This window comes from Lates calcarifer, linkage group LG19, assembly GCF_001640805.2.
Source record: "Lates calcarifer isolate ASB-BC8 linkage group LG19, TLL_Latcal_v3, whole genome shotgun sequence".
Lineage (NCBI taxonomy): Eukaryota > Metazoa > Chordata > Actinopteri > Centropomidae > Lates > Lates calcarifer.
Window position 1 is genome coordinate 7,060,150 of NC_066851.1, and position 21,022 is coordinate 7,081,171.

The window sequence follows — 21,022 nt, forward strand, 5'->3', positions numbered from 1 at the left end:
AACAGTTACATTAAAAATCTAAATTGTATAAAATTGCTAGGTTAATTTAATGAATGCTTAACTTAATTAATTTAATGTAATAATAGTTGAAATGATTAGCTAAAAGTATTGGATAAATGTTTAGAAAAAGATAGGTAAAAGGAATGAATAAAATGTGAAATAGCTAAAACTTGAAATAGCTAAAAAAAAAATGGATAAATGGCAAAAGAGTTGAAAGGAATGGTAAAAATCGTTAGCTAATAGTGTAATTCAAATGGGTCAATGTAATGGCTAGATATTTTGGAAAGGTTGGCTAAAAGGATATAAAAATGTTTGTGTGATCATGTATGCTGCTTTTGCAATTGTGTATCTGTTAAAAGGTCAGTCCAGTAATAGTAAGAGTAATGAGATGAGAGATAGTGATACTGAGGGATCTGAAGCAGAAAGCAGAGAAGGATGGGGGCAGGCTGAACGGCAGGATACACACACCCCTGCGGTAGAGGTGTCGTGAAAAGATGATCTTCCATCCTCACCTCGCAACAGAGCTGTCAAGATGTTCAGACCTGTGATTTAACCTCCCCACTTCACACTGTTACATCCTACCAATGCAGAGGCACACACACACACACATACACACACACACACCCTACAGTATGTACTACAATGGCTTAACTGCTTTCAAGCAATCCAGAGCAATGTCACACAAAACCTGTGCAGTATTAGAAATAATCCAGTAATTAGGGCACACATAGTGCAGCGCTATTACTGGATCAAAAGAACACTTAACTTAAAGCCCAGTAATACCAGTGGATGACAGTACTGTGTAAACACTGACTGCATTATGCTCGTAGATAGAATATGGAAGAATATATTTTCAAATTGTCTCTAACTTATCTCTAGGTTGTGTGGGACACAGGTAGAAGGGTCTGTTTTATGTTACAACAAATAAGAATATTGCAGGGACAATAGATATGACGGGGAGTGCAGGGAGGAGTGTGGAGGTGACTGCTCGGAGCGTAATGTCAAAAAGATTAACAAGAATCGAGCAGCAAAGTGACACCTGAGAGACATTTGGCGAGTGCAATAAGCTGCAGTGCCGCACTCCACTGAACAGCAGACAGGATGGGAGGCAAGACAATAAAGAGGAATTCACACACCAACATTAACACACGCGCATCTCATTGTATTGTATTTGAAGGCTGCAAGAATCACCACGGTTGAAACGAGAAGGAATAAAAGAGGAGGCAGTATTTTTTCAACATTTCTTTTACTGATCTTTACACTTGTCACAGAACATCACATAAAATTATCAGAGCAGACTTGCTCCTTTGTTGTTTTCAATAACAGACAATGCAGTTTTACATGTTCTTGTCTCAGAAACAAATATTGCTTTGTCAAATTTCTTTCATGTTAAAAATACCACCAATAATAACAGGATTTAGAGAATTACAATTAAATAGGCTGGTACTCGACTTGTCTTGTTGTAGATGTGTCACTGATGCCATTGAGGATGCAAACTGTCAGTTTTGTACATCAGGAAAAAGATAGGACGAGGCAGGAATAACTCCACCTTGCAAACCAACTGAGACCACAAAAAAAATATTTTTTAAAAATTCACTATTGATAGATACAGCTTTCCATTTCTTTAACAACTTTGGTTTGGGTTTGTCATCAGTGTGAGGACCCTAAACTTCAGAAATGCCACACAAGAGACACACCAACAAACAAGAAACCACTGATCATGCCATCCCATGGCAGAAAGGCTCATTTTCATATATTGGAACTGGTTTGGTATTCTATCAGTCCTGTCCTTCATATCTGTTTGTCTGTCAGCTCCTCTCGGGTCTATTTTATATTAAAATGACATACAGTATACACTCACCAATTTATACCCAAACAGGCTGACAATGTTCTACAACCAATGTGATTTCACTCCACCAAGCTCGATTCTAGATGCTTCAAAGGCCAGGAACTTCAGGCAACACACAGGTGTGAATCTACAAAGGCAGAGCATACTGTGATAATTAAAGGAATAGTTCAGCATTTTGGTAAATATTCTTATGTGCTCTCTAACTAAGAGTTAGATGAGAAGATTGATATATCTGTCATGGCTGTACAGTAAATATGAAGCTGGAGCCCAGATTAGCTTGCCTAAAAACTGCATACAGGGGTAAACAGCCCGCCTGCTCCATCCAACGGTGGCAAAATCCGCCTACCAACACCTCTAAGCTCACTAATTAACATGGCATATCTTGTTCGCTTAATCTGCACAACACCTGAAGTGTAAAAATGACATGCTTGGTTATGTGGGGGAGGTTATGTGGTAGACGATTTCTTGGCTAGGCCCAGTGGAAAATAAGGAAGTTATATAAAACCATATAACTATATCCTGTTAATTAGAGAACTTTATAGGTTCTGGTAGGTGGATTTTGTTTCCTCAGGGCAAAACCAGGCTAGGTGTTTCACTGTTTCCAGTCTAGCTAATCATCTGGCTCCAGCTTCATATTTACTGCACAGACATGACAGGAATATCAGTCCACTCACCAATCTCTTGGCAAGAAAGCAAATAAGCATATTTCCCAAAATGAGTTCTTTTATGCATTTTGTTGATCATTATAAAAAAGTGAAGCTAATTCAGTTAAGCGTGTAATGAGTGAATGAAAGTTGGTTCAGTGTTTGTTGCTGGTTTATGAGACGTTTGTTTGTTTGAATATCCAAAACAACTGATTGTGGGGATAACAGCAAAACCGACATTGGTGTTTATGCATTTACAGTATCTAATGAAATTTTAATCTTTTAAATCAAAGTATGAGATCCCATTTGACATTTTTAGATTCGAATAAGTTTTGGTAATCACTCATCAACGGACAGACCGACCAGACTATAACAAGCCTTTTCTGCTTGAATCAAACAAATGTGAATGAGGTTTTGAACAGACTCAAGGCTTTTTGAACTGTTCTTGAAGGTTGGCTTTCTGTTTGTGCATTGCCAAGACAGATAGTGCTAGAAATGCATGCATTTTGAACTAAAAACAAACAGAACACATTTGGGTGTGGAACTGTAGTTTGATTTATAACCTTAACCTTTTAACGACATTTGAAAAAAAAAACAAAACCCTGCATTTAACTACATGCCCTGTTTTAGTCAAACGCAGTCATTTGGAATGCAAGATAGCTACTTAGTAACAAGAACAATTACATGAACACACAATATACATGTATCTATAAAAACACTAAGGCACTTGAAATTGTGATTTAACATTTCCAATGTTTATGATTGTTGTCTCTTAAAATAATTTGAGGAACACATGTTGTGCCACCGCCGCAGCACATTCGCTCGCCATTGCCTGAGACAGCGTCAAAAATCAACAGGCACACATAATGATGTGTAACCCATGTTTAATAATAAAAAGAAACAGCTTAAAATCAAGTTTTAAAATGCTACATTGTATCTTGCAAACTCACGCACATACATACACACACAGAAGCACACACTCACATATCCACATCCCTTCATTTCGTAGGCTTGTTTAGGGTCCTGAAATGAGACCGTTGCACCAATATAAAGCCCCATTTGAGACCTTTAGTTTTGTGCTGTGGGGCTTGAAAATGGTCTTGGAGACAGTGCAATAGCAAGCTTCACTTCACCTTTGGGATTACACATCCCACCATATGTGACCTCAGCCTTCATAATTGCTTGAAAAATGTTTCCAGTGCCAAGAGAGGCCAAGAATCTTCTATTTTTCATCTGACTGTAACACTAGCAATAGAGTTGGATTGAGTTTGTCTGTGTGTAGAGTATATTAGACCATTAAAATAAAGTTGACTTGGCATTACAATAGAATAGGTAGCGCTCACCTTCATCTGAATAATCTTCAACTGATGACAGTTGTCGTCATCATTAGATTTTCATTCTAACAGATGTAGAATGTAAGTAATTTCTCACGCTCATTGTCTATGAGCCCTGCGGTGCCAGAAGCTAACCTTGTGGAGCTCTCTTTCTGAGGCCCACTGACAAGGTCTCACAACCTGCTCCTCTTCTTCCTCCTCCTCCTCCTCCTCCTCTTCCTCCTCTTCCTCCTCCTGCTCTGCCTCCTCTTCCTCTTCTACCCTATCTGTCATGCAGCTGTCCTCCTCTGTCCTTGGGTGTGTGTGACCCAGCAAGGTCCTAGTCCTACTTTTCTGGCTTGACTTGCCTTTAACAACATCAATAGAGGGCCCTGCTTGTCTTCTTTCATCATCTTCCTCCTCCTCCTCCTCCTCGTCCCTTTCTTCTTCTTCTTCATTTTCCTCCTCCTCTTCAACATCTTCATCCTCATCATCACGCTCTTCCACGGCCACAGCCAGCCCTAACTTACTATGGCTAGCTAGCTGAAAAAATGAGGAGGAGTGCGGTGTAGAAGGGCAGGTAGACAGTGCTGCATCATACATGGAGAATGGGAGGTGGAGGTAGTGTCCTGCAGCAGCTGCCGCTGCGTAGATGCAACAGCATGTCTGGGCACAGTCCGGGCGAAGATCCCCCTGTCCTCCACGGACCATTCGGAAGCGCTTACGGAAGGGTGGTCCGGCTTGGGGCGCTAAGCAGATCCGGGTGGGTACAGCTCCATGGAGTGCCTGGTGGGTGGGGTTAGTGCCGGGTGGGAGGACGCACGGGCCAGTGGCGAATGCTGGGTTTGGTGGGAAGCACCAGTCAGTGCTCTGGAGCAGGATCTCAGCTCGCAGACGCCGAAGGAGGTTGTTAACAAGAACAGAGCGTCGGAGGAAGGCCTCGGGGTCGTCAATGAACCTCATCTTCTCCAGGGAGAGACGCAGCACGTGGGCACGCTCCTCCAAAACTGGTGCAACCTGGGGGACAGTATCCCATTAGATCTATATAGCCTGGTCAGTTAGTTCAAGGCAGGGATGCTGATTCAGTATTACATTGCATCAATCCCTGTTTACTGTATTGTATGTATTGTATCCTATATTTACTGTCTGCAATCTCATTTGATTGTCCAAGCTGATACACTACATTACCCTCATAACTTACCCACAATGGAACAAAAATGTAGTGCATCCTGGCATGTACACTACATATTGCAAAACAATCCCACAATGCACTTTTATATGCCAAAATTAAAGTTATTTGAAACTATAGGTCAGAGATGATGCAGAATTATGATGATTCAAATTAGAGTCTATTATATAGGGAATATTGACTGAATAGTGATTTTGGACACAGTATCAGTCTTTGTACCTTCTTTCAAATGATTTTCTGATGATAAATGATAAATTTGATGACAATAATTTTAGTAAAGAGTAAGTTAATTGGATGCACTCTTGATTTGCATTAACAGTGACTGTTAGATGTAGAGACAGATTTTTTACATACAATTTGACCAGTTGTGATTTTTCTTCTTTATTTACAGTAGTGCGGTCTACTACAACATGGCAGTCTAATAAGGTCATTTGGGATATGCTGTGTGCTCCCCTTTGGGAATATCAGTGTCTTAATACTTACAGTCTGGCAGTATGTCCTGAAACTGAAGGAAGGCTCATCATCATCATCAACAAACTTCCTCTTGAAGTAAGCAATCCTCGACACTGAAACATGATCAGGAACTCGCCTACAGGGGGGTCCTGAAGAGAGTGAACACTACCATAAATCAACTGCACTGTTTCATGTTACTACATCTCAATATTACTGTATGTTTTCGTAATGTACACATACAAAAATTGGACCATAGCCTAATAAATTAAAGGAGTCCATACCACATAGTAAGACACTCTAAGAACTGCAAACCTGTACAGCTGACTTATTTAAGACCCTGTTCCATACCACAGCCTGAGCTTGTTTTGTGGAACACCATCTGATTAAATCAAGCTTAAAAAATGACTGAATGAACATCTGTGTTGGTGCGTGTACCTTGTGTAAATTGCTCTTCAGAGCTGCATGGCGGCGCAGGGTTTGACAGGCAGGTCTTGGTGCAGCGCTCCGATTCCCATATGGGCTGATATGCGGAGAGCGGAGGGTCTCCCTCTGGGTCCAGGAAAGGATTCATGGACAAAACAAGGGTCATCTCTCTCTCTGATATCGGTCTGAAAAAAACAGAGTGGAAATCAGTACGGTAAAAGGAACTGATCTGTAATTCTGATCATAAAAATATTAATCTTTATAACAGGCCACTTCAAAAGATGTGAAAACAGCCTGAGTAGGTTACTGTCAAATAATCTGCTTATCAGTGCATTCAACATCGGTTTGTAAACTATTTATGCACATTAACAGTGAACACGTTATCCCCGTAAATCTCAAAACCGTTTTGCATATGCTTTCCTAATGATGTGATAAATGTCAACAAGATGTTTATCTATGATACTAGCAAATACGTTGGTGTTGTGTGGAGGAGTAACCAGCTTCTGTGCAAGCTGCGTGACAAATCTGAACAACAATAATGGTGAGCACTAAAAAATTGGCAGATGGCTGGCAACTCTGTGATATGTAACAAGTGGGACACAGATGGAAAGATGACACCCACTCACACCATGAATTCCCTATTGATTAGGTAGTAGGAGAGTTAGCGAGATGTTTGACACCAATTTGTTCGGTGAAACGGATCCCACACATGGAAATGCACTGGGAAGCTGTGTCAACAGCATGGTAATCTGGGAAGCAGAGGAGATGTGCACTGTGCCAGCACACAAGGCAAACAACTTGACAAAAGGTATCCAACAGGCACTACGCCAGTTTGATTTGAATTCATGTTCATTTTTGAAAGTTTCTAAATAATACAAATATTGTAGCCATATCACCTCATGTTTTAAATGAAGGTGATGCAGATAAGAAGAAACATCAGATACATTACTTGGCAGCGAGCAGTGCTGAAAACAGAGCCCCACTGTGTAGACACTGAGGGGCTTGAGAGCCAAAGTCTGCCTGTGATTCTCTAAATCCACGGCGAGAAACCGTATCGTCCTTTTGATCTCAGTGAATGGCTGTCATTTGGTTTGCTGTTGTTTCATCCCCCTTCATGCAGAATGCAAAGCCAGCTGTTTGAAGCGTAAGCGGCTGGACCTCCTTGTCACCACCTTTCCTCCTCAAAGCTTCTTCCTCCCCTCCCTCTACCTGCCCTGCATGAACAGATATCATCGCCCACAACCCATCTTGACAGACCAAACTGAGGCGACACCATCTCAGCCTCACCCCTGTTGGGTAGCTGATTAAAATGTCCGCTTCAATAAGCTCCCTGCTTTGCCTGGATGAACAGTTTTATTTCTGTGTGCTGCTTTTCTAGTGTTTGCTTTTAACAGACTAATCAGACACACCTAAAACCATTGAAACGTCCCCTCAGACTGTGCTGCTCTTACCAAACCCATCTACCAGCCCCGGGGAGTAATGGATTCCATAGAACAGCTTTACATTTTGTATTTTCTAAGGATTTATCAGACATGCTTTGAGATCGACAGTCAACTACAACAGCCCAGTACGATTTCTGCAACACTGCAGTTGAAGCACCAATCTGTCTATTTTGTCAATTTTACGCCCCATCTTATCCTAACTCATGAACATGAGCCCCCCTGCGAATTGCCAGTTTATTGTAGAGAAGGGATTGCATGTCCCTGTGACACACTGCCCAGGGGACAGACTAACAGTGTCTACACAGAAAGCGTTTCAGTCGTGATTTTCAGTCGCGTTTTCAGTCATCAGTCTCATACACCTGTAATGGAACAGTTAAGTTCCTATTTTAATAGGCTTGCGGGTTACTCATGCTATACATGCCTCCTGTGTAGACATACACAGAGCATTGGGGCTGCTGCTGCTAACATGTTGCTAACGCTTCACTTTCTGTGTAGACATGGTGTAGGAACAGTTCAACTGACACCTGGACTGCAATATATCTGTATATGTTAGCATATATGTATATATACATTTATGTGGTGATATAGTACATTTTCAGGAAGTACAATTGAGAATTGAATACAGATAAAATAGTCAGATGAGAATGCTTTTTGTTGGCTGGTCCAGTAAATTTAAAATCATATACAAATCCAATAGTTCCATAAAGCCACTCCACTCATTGATCTGCTACTGCCTAAACAGACAGCATGTCATAGTCTTTGACAGTTTATAATTTATATCATCATTACATGGTGTGTATTACCATAACCCATTACTGTCATTGCTTGTTGGGGCCTAGTGTCCCCAAGATGTATTGTTAGTTGAGTGGCAGGTGAAGGTGAAACGGAAACTGGTGAAGAAAGAGTTACAATTAGAGGTGGAGTGACATCTCTAAACACAAATCTTAATTAGAAACTTCCTGGTTGCAGCACAAGTCTTTCTTTTCCTGCTGTTGCTCAGGGTAAAAGCCAAGATGTGTTCGAAACAAGTCTGTACAATAAGTCGCCCCAACCATGTTAAGGCAAAGGTGTTTATAGCTGTTCTGAAAGCCCTCAGAACGACAACACACAATGTTTGACTTTGTGACTAGCACATTTTCTGGGGCATACTGACACATTCAGAGACAATTAATGGCCATATATATATGTACACACGCACACACACACAAATACATACATATACATATATATATATATATATATATAGCAACAGGTCAAGTTCTTAGCTGACTAAATCAACTTAGTGAAAGGAAATATTCTAGAGGCAGAGGTTATGGAGATACATGCATGTCATCTGTTAAGAAAAACCATGCAATCAACAGAGTTTGCATGTGGAAAGTCAGTTCTTCTGCTACTGGTTGATGGGGGGCTTTTGCAAATTGAGTGGGATCTAGATCTAACGATACGTGTCGACCGATGACAGGTGAAAGGTAACAGTTGGCAACTCCACACGTATCAGAGGAGACACAATTGAATGCCCACCCTTCAGGCCAATGGAGTGAGTCAACGGTGACAAGGACTGTTGCTCAAGGAACGAGCAGATTCAAAAATTGGGGAAAAAAAGAATACACAATACAAAATTCACCAATAAATTCTGTACATGGAGGAACTAGAGGGAGAATCCAACTGAAAGAGGTTAGGTTTCCTTCACACTAGAGCCTGCAGACTCAGCAATTCCAGTTTTGGTCCTAATCCACCATGTTACCTTATGGATTATTCACATCTTATAGCGTCTTGTCAGAGTAAAACCGTACTTCTGTGAGCTGGATTCCACTGCTCAGGGCTCCCCCACCAAGGACCACCAACTAGGGCCAATTATGTCACTGTTATTGAGCACTAGTGCCATGGTTAATTAGCAGCTTTGGCCCTTCTCATTTCCCCCCTGAGCTGCTTTTTTACCCTCAGCTATTTTCCTCTCCATCACCTCCCCTCGCTGCTGTTGCTACGTTTGCTTGGGCACAAAGAAACAAGCATGCCATCACTCCCTCTGCCCTCCATAGGGACCTCCATCTCGACATCTCCCCCTCCCTCTTTTACCGTCTCTTTCATCCCCCAGTCTCAGTCCCTCTGTCTCTCTCTCTCCCTCTCTCTCCCTCTCCCTCCGTCTCTCTCACTGACATCCTTTCAACAGCGGTCACAGTTGACAGCTCTCTGAACCGGGGGGTGAAAAAAAACAAAACAAAAAGAAAAAAAAAGAAGAAAAAAAAAACAATGAGAATACCGACAGAGCAGCTTCCCTACATGTACAGCAATACTTCTTGTTCTTCAAAGAAAAGGAGGAGGAGAAGGAGGAGGAGGGGAGACTGTGAACAAGTGTGTGTGCATCTGTGAAAGAGGAAGGGAGAAACGGGTTGAGAAATAAAAACAAGGAATGAGGAGAGAAAAAATCTCCTGGGGGGATATCATCCCTCTCTTTCTCTGTTTCTGTCTGCAGCTCGCAGGAATGCGAGAGTGATTGAGAGCGAGTGCGAGCTGTGTACGTGTGATTGTGTTTAACAGAGTGTGTATTTTGAGGGAAAAAAAAAAGAACCTGTGAGTGTGTACAAGTGTATGTGAGTACGTGTGAGTGTGTACGTGAGGCGCTGCTTCACCTCTGTTCAGTCACAGCTCCTCTGGCTTCATCCCTCCTTATCTTCCCTCTCTCGCAGCTTTCCTACCTCTGTCTGACTCTCTATCTCGCCTTCTTTTTCATTACACCCTTTGATGATGAGAAGTTAATTGCGGTGCCAGGGCACGAGACAAACCGTGGGAGGGAGACAGAGAGTGATAGAGAATAGGAGGAGAGAAAGGAAGGGGTGGGGGGTGGAAGGCAGATAGAGGGAGGGCTGGGGAGGGATGGAGAGATGGAATGAGTCAGGGAAGGAAAGATAAGTGCCTTAGGAGCCTTGTCATGAGTGGAGACAGATCGCCCGCAGGGATGATTTCTCCTGCTGTGATTGACTCACTCCCTCCAGCGCTGAGATAGACAGGCGCACACACACTCAGACATGCACAGCTTGTAGTGTCCTCAAATATTTTGGAGGGAAAGTCAACTAAGGCCATAACAGTCGACCAGAGTGCTCCTGGGCCACACTACCAATGTCAGATTCTGGCTTTTAACACATACTATGGGTGTTATTTTATCTTCCTCAAACCAAGCTATTTTTGACATCCACAGTCTAATAATAACCAGTGTCTTTGGCAGCTTTGAAGATTTTGGGGATTTGGATTAAATTTGGATATTGTTTAGGTAACAGCATTTGCATTTAAACAAAGACCCTTTTTACTATATATTCTCCAAAAGAGTATCGCCCACAACCATACAACTGCATCTTTCTTCAAAACAAAATCTAAATAGGTGTGCAGGAGTGACCTCTCTGGATGCAAACTGATCTCTGCGAGATGTGGTGCAAAATGCAATAAAGGGACACACTCAGAGCAATAAGGCAAGCTTAACAAAAGGATCTTTAAGGAACGTCATCTCAGTTCTCCACTACAAAATTGACAGTGGAAAAGAAATTACATCCTGGCGTTTCAGGATGTGTTTCCAGTGTTTCCAACCTTTCCAACCTGAATAGTTCTTAGTTTTAAGAGGTAATTCTATCCAGTATTTCAAAATGAAAGGAGCAAAAATCTGTGTAGCAGAAATCATTTTGTGATCCCATAACATACTAAGCACACATCCTGTACATGGATCATCAACCTATGAGGATGCTGACTTTTTGCCCAGGACCTGTTAGCTTTAGCCTCAGTGTTTTGGCATGGTATCAAGCTATGAAGTTCATTTTCTCAAGATTGTCATTTCAAAAGGTTTAAAAGCCCACTGCAAACTGCAAAGGAGTTAGCAGACAAATAACTCATGGAAAAAATGTTAGTAAGCTTGCTAGCTACGGCTGATAAAATCCATTAGCAACAGTTGTCCTTTCAGACTGCAAAATCTGGGCTATTAGCTAGAAATGAGAAGCCTGCCTCTATATATTATTTATTTCTCTAAACATAGACTAGACATTTTCAAAATTACAATGAAGATACAAATTAGCTGAAAATTTTACTTCTCTATGCCCTCTAGTGGACAAACTATGTGATGGAGACATAGTTTCTGCTTTGGCATTTCTGTACTGCAATTTCTGGTTACTTATCAGCTAGCATATATACTGATACCAATGTGTCTGCAATAAACTATTATCGGCCACTATATCAGCCAAGCATATTTATTGGTCTCATGCTGATAAAAAGTACGACTACAACAGATAAATCCAGTTGTGTACTTTCTCCTGTGCTTCACCATTCAACTTTGTACAGTTTTCAGTTTGTCTAGGTTTGACTAAGCAAATCCATTTTTATTTTCTGTACACACATCTCTCTGCTGCATGCCTTAGATATGAGGACTGCACTACCACCAGCAGCTCTTATTTTCACATTTACACAATTGCTGCACAATATCCACAGCAGGTTTTTATGATGTAAGTGGTGCTGTCTCTGGTCACAGGCATTTATATTTTTAAGGTGGATAAACTATGACCCGCCGCTCTGTAAACCACCACCTCTGTCAAACAGCAAACAGAAAAATAAACAGGCTGACAATAAACAGTGTCACAATATATGAGAGAGCTTTTAGCTTATCTGCTTGTTATCTTCTTTCTGTCAGCTGTGGCTTTTTAAGAGTGTTTGAAGTTCCTCTTATGTTCCCTCAACCCGTGTTTAATAGGAAACAGTCGAAGAAAAACTCATATTTAAGCCAAACATGGGGGAAGATTTCATTTATACAGTGATTCTGGGGGAGTATGAAACATGCCTCTAATAAACTTTGTGCTTTCTCAAAGTATTTTTCTCTGTGGCCTCAAAAATGCTAATCGATCCAGCATGTGTTTGACAGTGTATGCTGTATCACTCGGTGTGTGTGTGTGTGTGTGTGTGTGTGTGTGTGTGTGTGTGCGTGTTAAGTGTTTACTCCCTGTTCTTTTGGCCAGGTTTTTACTAAGTGTTTCCGAGCCTTAGGGGAACAGATAGCAGTGAAAAGAGTTCATGTCTGTGGTTTTCACATCAAAATAGATCCCAGACGGCCCGAGAGGGTCTTCACAGCACACACAAGCATGCACTGTGTCACAACTGAACAACTGCACAGAATCAGGAAGATAAATTGTGGGACAGGGAATTCTGCAGGCGTGAGCGTGTTTTTGTTCTGCCATATTCCATTACCATAAATGACATACGGACACACCCAGTGCATCAAGATGACAAATCAAATAAAGACTAACGAAGTGCATATGCAGGCTGACTATGCATTTATGATTACAGTCATAGAATTTCAGAGAAAAAAAATGCAATTGATGAAAAAATAGGGCTGTGTTATTATTACACTAATTTATATGGCTTAAGATCATGATCATTAATCACAATTAAGTGTTTCTGGGCAAAATTATTTTATGAAATACTCCCTCTTTATTGCAATAAAATTAGCAGCTGCTTCTGCTATGCATTTGTCATCTGGTTTAAAGTTTAAACCCGAACATTATCAAATGACTGGACTCCAATTTCTGAACCGATGTTGGGCCAACTCATTGTTTTGGACTTTGTTATTTTTCCCAAAGATGAACAATGTAGCAATTCGCTGCCCGATTTCCCATCTTAAACATTTGTTTTAGATTAGTTGTTGCACTCTGGGTATTCCAAGATTTCTTAAGATTGTGTGTAAAGGAAGTGCTTGGACACCTGAAAACTGTTAAAGACAAATTTCACGATTAATCGAAGACACACACTAAAATAACATCTAATATCTACAGACACGTGTATTATCTAGGATTAACTATGATTAACTGTCAAGTCCTAATAATACAAATACTGTATTTTCTACCTAACATACCAAATAAAAATGAAAATATAACTTTGATGGGATGACAAGGTGAAGACACCTCAGTGGTTTTAATGCTTAATATAGTGTATGTTGAACCATGTGCCATGCCTTACAGATCATTTCACTGGTGAGACAGTTACCATGAAGTGGCCAATTTGAGGGAGCAAACTGGCAAGAAAGTCAACTGAAATGTATGCCATATGTATAAAGTACTGGATTGACATTAACCTTGTGCATATGTACAAAGTGAGAAAAATCCTTTTATAAGTCACTCTTGACAATGTCAGCACCTGTCAGTGTCAGCTCTTGTGTATGTCAGTACTTATCCCTGTACAGACACAGACAGGTGTGTGTGTGTGTGTATGTGTGTGTGTGTGTGTGTACAGTGGCAGTTGTGTGTGGTGGACCAAATCTAAACGATACATCTCCACAGTGAGAAGATAAGTGGGCGTAGCCCTGAAAGAGCTGCCTGTGGTTGCGTTGACAGGAGCTTCAACAACAAGCTTCCTCAGAGCTGTGTGATCTCACGGCAGGCACTTTGAATCTCACAGGAAGAGGGAAAACTTGAGCACTGGCACTGCCTTCCCTGCTCCCCTGCATTTCTTTTTAGTTTGATGCCTGCTGCCTTTACTCACATACACACAGAAACTGAAAGCTGATGTGTTTTGACAGGGAAGGGGCCACTGAAACCTGTCACATGTGGAGTACCTGTTGTATCTTTATAGTGTTACCTGGTCAACTGCAACACTTTGATGCTCAGCCTTTTGAATCCTCTTTTCTCTCTTGCATAACATGCACACTTGAATCTAAATGCTATTGCAAAAGTTGCATTGAAGAATTCAGTGCAACCTCATCCAGAGTGGAGTAAATACGGACACAGAAATGCACCGACATGTACAAAATAACTAAGAAGCACACACAGTCGATAGACGTCCGCTAGCCAACAGTGATTTCACAGTTCATGAGTGAACCCACCCAAAAACTTGCAGAAAAAAAAATGTAATGCTGCAAAAAGTTTTTATGTTGGGCTGAGAAGGAAAAGTAGTTGTAGCAGTGAAAGCAAAATGCAACAGAGTGAAATGGAAACAGACTGAATGGATAAATTATGACAAAGCATGTGACTGTGATGTCACTCAGGCTTGCAGTGAAGAGACAAAAACATCAGATATGTGTGAACCAATGTGGAGAATGTAATTCACATAAAACAAAGATGAATGCTTTCCATCACATTTTCTACAAAGTTTTCCATCGTTTGACTGGCGCTCTTAATTCTAGTCATCTGGCTGCACCCTCGTCTTTTGGCACCCAACTGGAGAATTAGCACCAGCAGCTGTTTATATTAGATGCGCCCAACTCTTAATGTTTGCGGAACAGTAGTGGATGGAGGCATTATTTGCATTTTCATCAGTTTTCTGGAAATTCTGTTAAAATCTGGCTCACATTTGGATGGAAATTTGGCTACTGAATGTCAAGTTCAAGAGAAATACAGACATCTGCAAATCTGGACTCCTCCTTCTGTGTTATTTATGACTACTGATCTGTTGTTCTTTGTGATATTCTGTTTTTTACTTATCTATTATCTATTTACCTACCATGTGGTGTTTTCACTGAAAATGTACAGTTTACATCCAGTGTTTCTCCTGTTATGACCTTCTGAATGGCATTTTAAATGTTCTGAAATGTGGGCAGTGTACTTCTACTTTCTGTCCTTTTTCACTGGAGCACTGCTATCTTCAATGGTACATTGCAAAAAATGCTTATATCAATGTAAATACTTGAATCTCGACACTGTCCACCCACAAGGTAAAAACTGCAGGTAAATTTCAGGCAGAAGGTGGACTAATGACTAATAAACTGTAGGAGAGAAAATCATTTGATGTTGATCGTCATACTGTAACTGAGAACTCTAAGCCAAGATACAGCCCACTTCTTCTCAATATGGAGAAGCTTCATTCCATCAATATGCCTGTTGGCGTGGGGGCGGAGAGAGTGCGCGAGCGCTGCTGGCATCAGAGGGCGAAGCACACAGCAAGACAGAAAAGATAGAGAATAGATAATAGGTTTCATGACATCAACTTCTCCTTCAGAGAAGCAACAACCAGGCACTGTATGCAATGAATCAAAATCGAGACACTCAAATAGCAAGCAATTAGCCCCCCGCTAGTAGAGTGGACCACAGTTGCACAGAAACACTGTGAATAGCCACGCTGGGCAAATTAGACGGAAAAGTTGAACATGCTTTGCAGAGGCATGCTCAAAGAAATAAATCAATGCCAAAACACTGAATTGATGCTTTTTAGGCATTTTACAGAAACCAGTGCACTGAAAACCTCCATGGTCTTCTCCTTAGTATAGCTGAGGGTTAGCCACATTATTTTCATGTGTTCTATTTCTGCTAATACTGACATGTTTTTTAACCTAAGTGCCAAGTACATATACTGGGTGTGATGTACAGTAGCATGTAATGTGTCTGTGCCATAATTCAAGGCATTGATAATGAAACCAGATGGCACTTAGCTTGGTGCATATCTCTGTGTCTAATTAATACTATAATGAAGAAGAGAACAACAGGCACAGTTTCATCATCTAAGTAAGTTTTTTTTCCAGACTTTTTGAAGAAGCACAATTTAGTGGAATTGCTTTAAAATTTTACGCATTTGATTTACGTCCAACTGTGATTATGTGTTGTCACATAATCTGTAATTTGGAGTTTTGAAAAATGATTCAATATCAACATTCATGTCTGGTGATAAGTTTAAGTACAAAAATAACAGCCTCCTCTGCCATTCCACTCTTTCGCTGTTTTATATTGATAATATTTTCTTCTTTTTTTCCTGTTGCATCCTAGATTGTGTTTGTGCCAGCTTGCAGCCTGTCAGGAGGCATCAGAGCAGTGAGCAAATGGCGGAGGGGCGTCTTGGCCGCGGTGGCGTGACTAAGCTGGGTTCAGGGCCCTCAGGGTTTCACCCGGCGCTCTTCTTGCTGAGTGGTGACACATGTGTTGTGACAGGGGCGGCTGTACGGGAGCTGCATTATGGTCTATCTGGGGATGGGTTGTTGTGGCTGTGAGGGTTAACAGGCCGGGGCTCTGTCGGTACATCAGTGCCACACTCCTAGAGGTGGATGCAGCACATTTCAGATGGACTAGGACATCAGCATGTGCTTATTTAAAAAATCTTACGTTAGGGGTCCTTAAGTAAAACAAACAATGTTAAAAGGATTTTATGTGCTCTCTCTGTAAGAGTATGAAACTGAAGGACAAGCTATTGAAAGTGGTGTGAAATCCTGCATAATCACACATATGTTACCACTTATGATAAGTGATGAATTACTTTCTGGAATGTGAGAGATTTTGAACCAGTGCTATTCATGTTGCCTTAAATTACTCTAAAAAAATGAATGTTCCTGCACAGGTCTAAATTAATTACAGACATGTACAGACAAGTACTGAGACGAATCTTTGAGAAAATATATTTTTTGGACCAACTAAAGGATTTTTAGGTGCAGGATCTGAGACTGTAAAAGAATTTTTTTTTCAGTGAGGGTGAAGTCATAAGGTCTCTGCTATAAATAAAAGTCACGTCACACCTTCCTCTATTTTTACACTTGTGTTGAAACAAATGTGTGTTCTCCTTTCCTCTCAAGTTGTCCACCTTAGTTGTGTGTCTCTCTGGAGCACAAAGGCGTATTCATGACGGGGGAAGCTGTGCCTGAGGGGAAGAAAGAAGTCTGGGGCTACACCCTGCGGTCCTCTCTTACATACACACACACACACACAAATACACAAACACACACACTAAAGCAGCTCAACTTGTCTTGGCTGAAACCTTTTACACAGAACAGAGCAGAGAAAGAGAGAGGGACAAAGGCAGTGAGATGTGAAGCCAGCCAACTATCATCACCAGTGGCTGTGCTGCAATATACGTTATCCCCTGCACCTGCTTTTATTCCTGCCTTTCTGGCAAATTACAAACCATTACAGGTTTGCATGTGAGCAACACACTTCAAGTGCTGTTAATTTTATGCTTGGCACGGCGTCTGCTGAAAGGCTGCCTTTAAAAATGTATTGAATCTCCTTCAGCGTGCTTTACATGTCTGCTAAGAGCCATGTTTTGAAATGCTGCTCCAGATGTGAGACTCTGCGCCCCGCTGAGAGAGATGAATGTCTAGGGGCTGCAGGCTACCTACAGGTTCACATCCTTAATGAGCAGAAGAGTCTGCTGAGAGCGAGATATGATTGATAGCACCAGCGACAGAACTGGAAGAGGGGAATCGCAGTGAGGGCTTTTGATAAAGACGATGGGGCGGAGGGCTTTGGCAGGCGGCAAAGAGAAGGAATCTGGCATCGGACTTGCCCGAGCTAGATGCCAGGAACCCGTCCACCGTGCCGCAAAGCCAGAGTGCTTCCTCTTGTTACGACCCCTCTCCTCTGGTCTGTGAGTTTAATCTGAGCTGGATGCTCTTCCCTGTTGCGTGCCTCACTATATTCCACTGAACACACTTTTCTCTCCAAGGGAAACAAATAGCAAAGGTGGAATTCCTGGCAAGTGACTCCGGATGTTGTTGGCAGCAAGTGGAGGTGAAGCGCATCCAACCCTATTACCAGCCCACTGCACTAGAAGCCTTTCTTTCACCGAAACGGCAGATAAAGGAGGTTAGAGACAGAGGGGAGATGGTGTTTATTTATAATATTTATTCATAAGACGTGATATGTTGGAATTTTCTTTATCCCTACTGGGGCTAACAGAGTACTAATAGTCCACTCTGAGTGGAGTCGAAGCTTGTGACACTAAGTCTAAGAAAGCACAGACGTGACATCAAGGAGAGAATTACAACAGAAGCTCAGAATTCAGCTAAATCGCCTAACACCCCCCCTCCTTTCACAAGGCAGCAGTAATACAGGCAACCGCCACTTCAGGATTTGCAGCCAAGCGCAGTCCACAGAAAAATAATGAAGTGAGGCTGGATGGATGCCAGAAGGGTTGCTGGTTATGTCAGCCTGCATAATGTGTTAGACCAGGGTCTCTGTCATGTCATACTTGTGAGCTATTGACTGCCCTGATTCTCGTTAATCCTACTGCATCAGATCTAATCAATCTAATACAGGTTTAACCAATAATTTACTCAGTTCAGTAAACATGAAGTGCACAAACCGCCTTGTCTTGACTGAAACTACTTAACTAAACCAACAGAATTACCTTAAACATATTCAGGTTTAATTAGTTCTCCAAATGTTATATACTTGACAAGTTTTTATTGTCATTGTTCACTTGGCTTGATAAAACAGAACTATTCTCTAAAGAGTTTCATATACCAGTTACTTTTTAAAATAATCTCCAGAATAAGTCATTGTTTTCCTCTCCATGTAAGCTAGCTGATTGGCATATTAAGTATGGGCGGCAACAAGGGATATGCACTTGCCAAAATTTAGTTTGACTCCAGATGGGATGCTGTAAGGTTTTGTCAATTATTACATTGTGGAAACAAAGACACACATGAATTGGAACTGGATAAAAAGAACCCACAGTATGTGATAGGGATAACTTATGTTGGCAGAAATTACATTACATACTTTTACTTTTCAATACTAAAGCCAATGAACCAGATGGGGTACTCATATCGTGGATTTATTTAGCTGTAGGAATGTTAGCTTACCTGTCTTGAATTGTTTTGACGTCGTCCTCGGCTCCACACTTGCTTTGTGATAACGACTGAAATCCAAGGTGCGTTGATGACAAATGAAAAACTCCTACTGAATAAATACTACCGTGTCCTCCGCTGGCTCCGCGTTGTTCTAAATATAGCCTGTAGCAGACACGCGAACCACACAGGCGGTTTAAACGCTACTTACGTAATTACTGGTTAATTAGCTACTTGTCTAAATACTAATCATTGAGCGCGCGCGCGTTTCTCTCACTAGACCCACGCGAAGCATCCCCACGCGCTCTCCTCACTGGCAAAGGTAGACAGCTGCTTTTTTTGTTTTTCTTTTGTCCCTTTCTTCAGTGAAGAGAAAGAAGTGAGCTTTGGATGTTTGGATGGTGTGGTAATCCATTCACGGTGGTTCCTCGTGCAGAAGGTCCCGAGCAGCTCACGTCGTCACGGCTAGGTTGACAGTTGATATGAATGTGTGGCGGAGAAAACAACACCACCGTCGCAGCTCCATTCCCTCCAGTCAACTACTGCTGAGGAGTTCAGGTGCTGCTCGGAATTTTCCAACGCTCTTGGTCACCAAATTAATTCTACTGTTGATTGTGTTTAGGGCCGCAACATTTTTCATGTTTCATAGATTAACCTGTAAATTTTTATCTAGATTTAGTTGTTTAGTCCACGGAAAGTAAAAAAAAAAAAAAAAAAAAAAGAGTGAAAATGGATTATTGGCTTTATCCAACCAACAATCTGAAATCGAAAAATGCTCAGTTTACTCTCAGGTAAGACCAAGATAAGCTGAAAATTCAATATTGTAAAAGGTGGGAGAAAAAGAGGCAATTTTTGTTGTTTTTACTTAATAAATGTTTTAAATGATAAATCGGTGGATGAAAATTCAAGTCTAAAATCTCCCAAAATATTAAATTTAGGAACTATCAAATGTTCTCCATTTTTCAAAATAGCAGGTTTCCTGTTTACTAATTAATCAATGGACTGTCAATGGACTAAGTGTTTTGGCTCCAGTTATGTGTAGTTAATGTCAATCGATCAATTTCTTGTGTGTTCGTAGGTCCACGTTATTGCTAAGCCATCATCCCATTAACATAACCATTGTTACCACTGACTTACTTAGTAATGTTTTCATTTACATAGTTCATTTTCCTTTAACAGCCTCCTACATGTCGAATTAATACCACTTTGTTTGGGCCGTGCACTGAATTCATAATCATTATATTTCCGACAGCAGTTGAAGGCATTCCAACACTTTTTTTTAGATGGGTTGTGTGTTGGATATCTGCTCTGCAGGGATGTGACCGACAAAGAGAGGGGAGGGAGCAAGCCCCTCTCATCTGTTATGCATTTCCCCTTTGATTCAGCAGCAGCCACTGAATCTTATTTTCCAGCATTTCTCCCCCTGAGCGCTTTGTTCTGTGTTCAGCTGTGGAATGTGCTGGAGAACACAGTTAATTGTAAAAACCTTATATCTCTGATCTTGTTTTCCCTCGCTTTACCTTTTTTTTTCAACAGCTAAATCTAGAAATGAAAGATTCAGGTTTGTGCCAAGATCACACAAAGCATGGGCGTCAGTTCACTCAGACCTACATCACGGCAAAATCCCTGCAGAGTGGAAACAAAAACTGATGGTTTGAAAGTTATTATCTGTCTGTCACATAAATATAGCCAACCAAATTGGAAACACTGCTCTTGAGCGCTATATAGTGCCAATGTTTTTTTTTTCTTGAGACAACGAAAAACAAGATAAATTTGGACTCAAAGGAACATCTAGAGGATGTTACACCTGGACATATGCACCTGATGACAATAATCTTTTCCATTTCTGTACCTAAAACAAATCAATTCCATTCTCAGGCTCTTTCAGGTACAACACTATTTTCCTGCTTTCTTCTTTACTTTCAATAGCTAAGTATCTACTTCATCTTGTAGGACATCAACAGTTTGTTTTCACTGAAATGAGCCAGTGCTTTACAAATCAGCCACTCCACATAGGACTGAAGACAATCTGAGCTTGGAGAAAATCACTGCAGAACCCATATACATTCATGTTGGCATTTAACTCAGAAAAGTCCAAGTTCAAATTTACCATAGTGCTTATTTGCCACACTGCCACATAGGCAGTAAAATGCAATACTTGCTCCACCTGTTGGTTGTTTTGTGGCACGCGGTGTAA

The 21,022-nt window shown here is 41.1% G+C and overlaps 1 protein-coding gene across 1 annotated transcript; it reads right to left on the reverse strand.

Moving 5' to 3' along the window:
- Positions 1-1,211: 1,211 nt before the first annotated feature.
- sertad4 (SERTA domain containing 4) lies at positions 1,212-19,481 on the reverse strand. Its single transcript, XM_018697869.2, has 4 exons — positions 18,841-19,481; positions 5,884-6,056; positions 5,479-5,597; positions 1,212-4,823 (listed from the first exon to the last, which is right to left on the reverse strand). The coding sequence occupies exons 2-4, from the start codon at positions 6,035-6,037 to the stop codon at positions 3,927-3,929; spliced, it is 1,170 nt and encodes a 389-aa protein (XP_018553385.1). The 5' UTR covers positions 6,038-6,056; positions 18,841-19,481; the 3' UTR covers positions 1,212-3,926.
- Positions 19,482-21,022: the final 1,541 nt, after the last annotated feature.

What these genes read in the sequence shown, in the direction of transcription:
- sertad4 (XM_018697869.2), bottom strand. Translation starts at nt 6,037, where the DNA reads ATGACCCTTGTTTTGTCCATGAATCCTTTCCTGGACCCAGAGGGAGAC. An exon ending in TGAAGAGCAATTTACACAAG is followed by an intron (nt 5,598 to 5,883) that starts GTACACGCACCA and finishes CACTCTCTTCAG; the next exon opens with GACCCCCCTGTAGGCGAGTT. An exon ending in TCAGGACATACTGCCAGACT is followed by an intron (nt 4,824 to 5,478) that starts GTAAGTATTAAG and finishes ACTGTCCCCCAG; the next exon opens with GTTGCACCAGTTTTGGAGGA.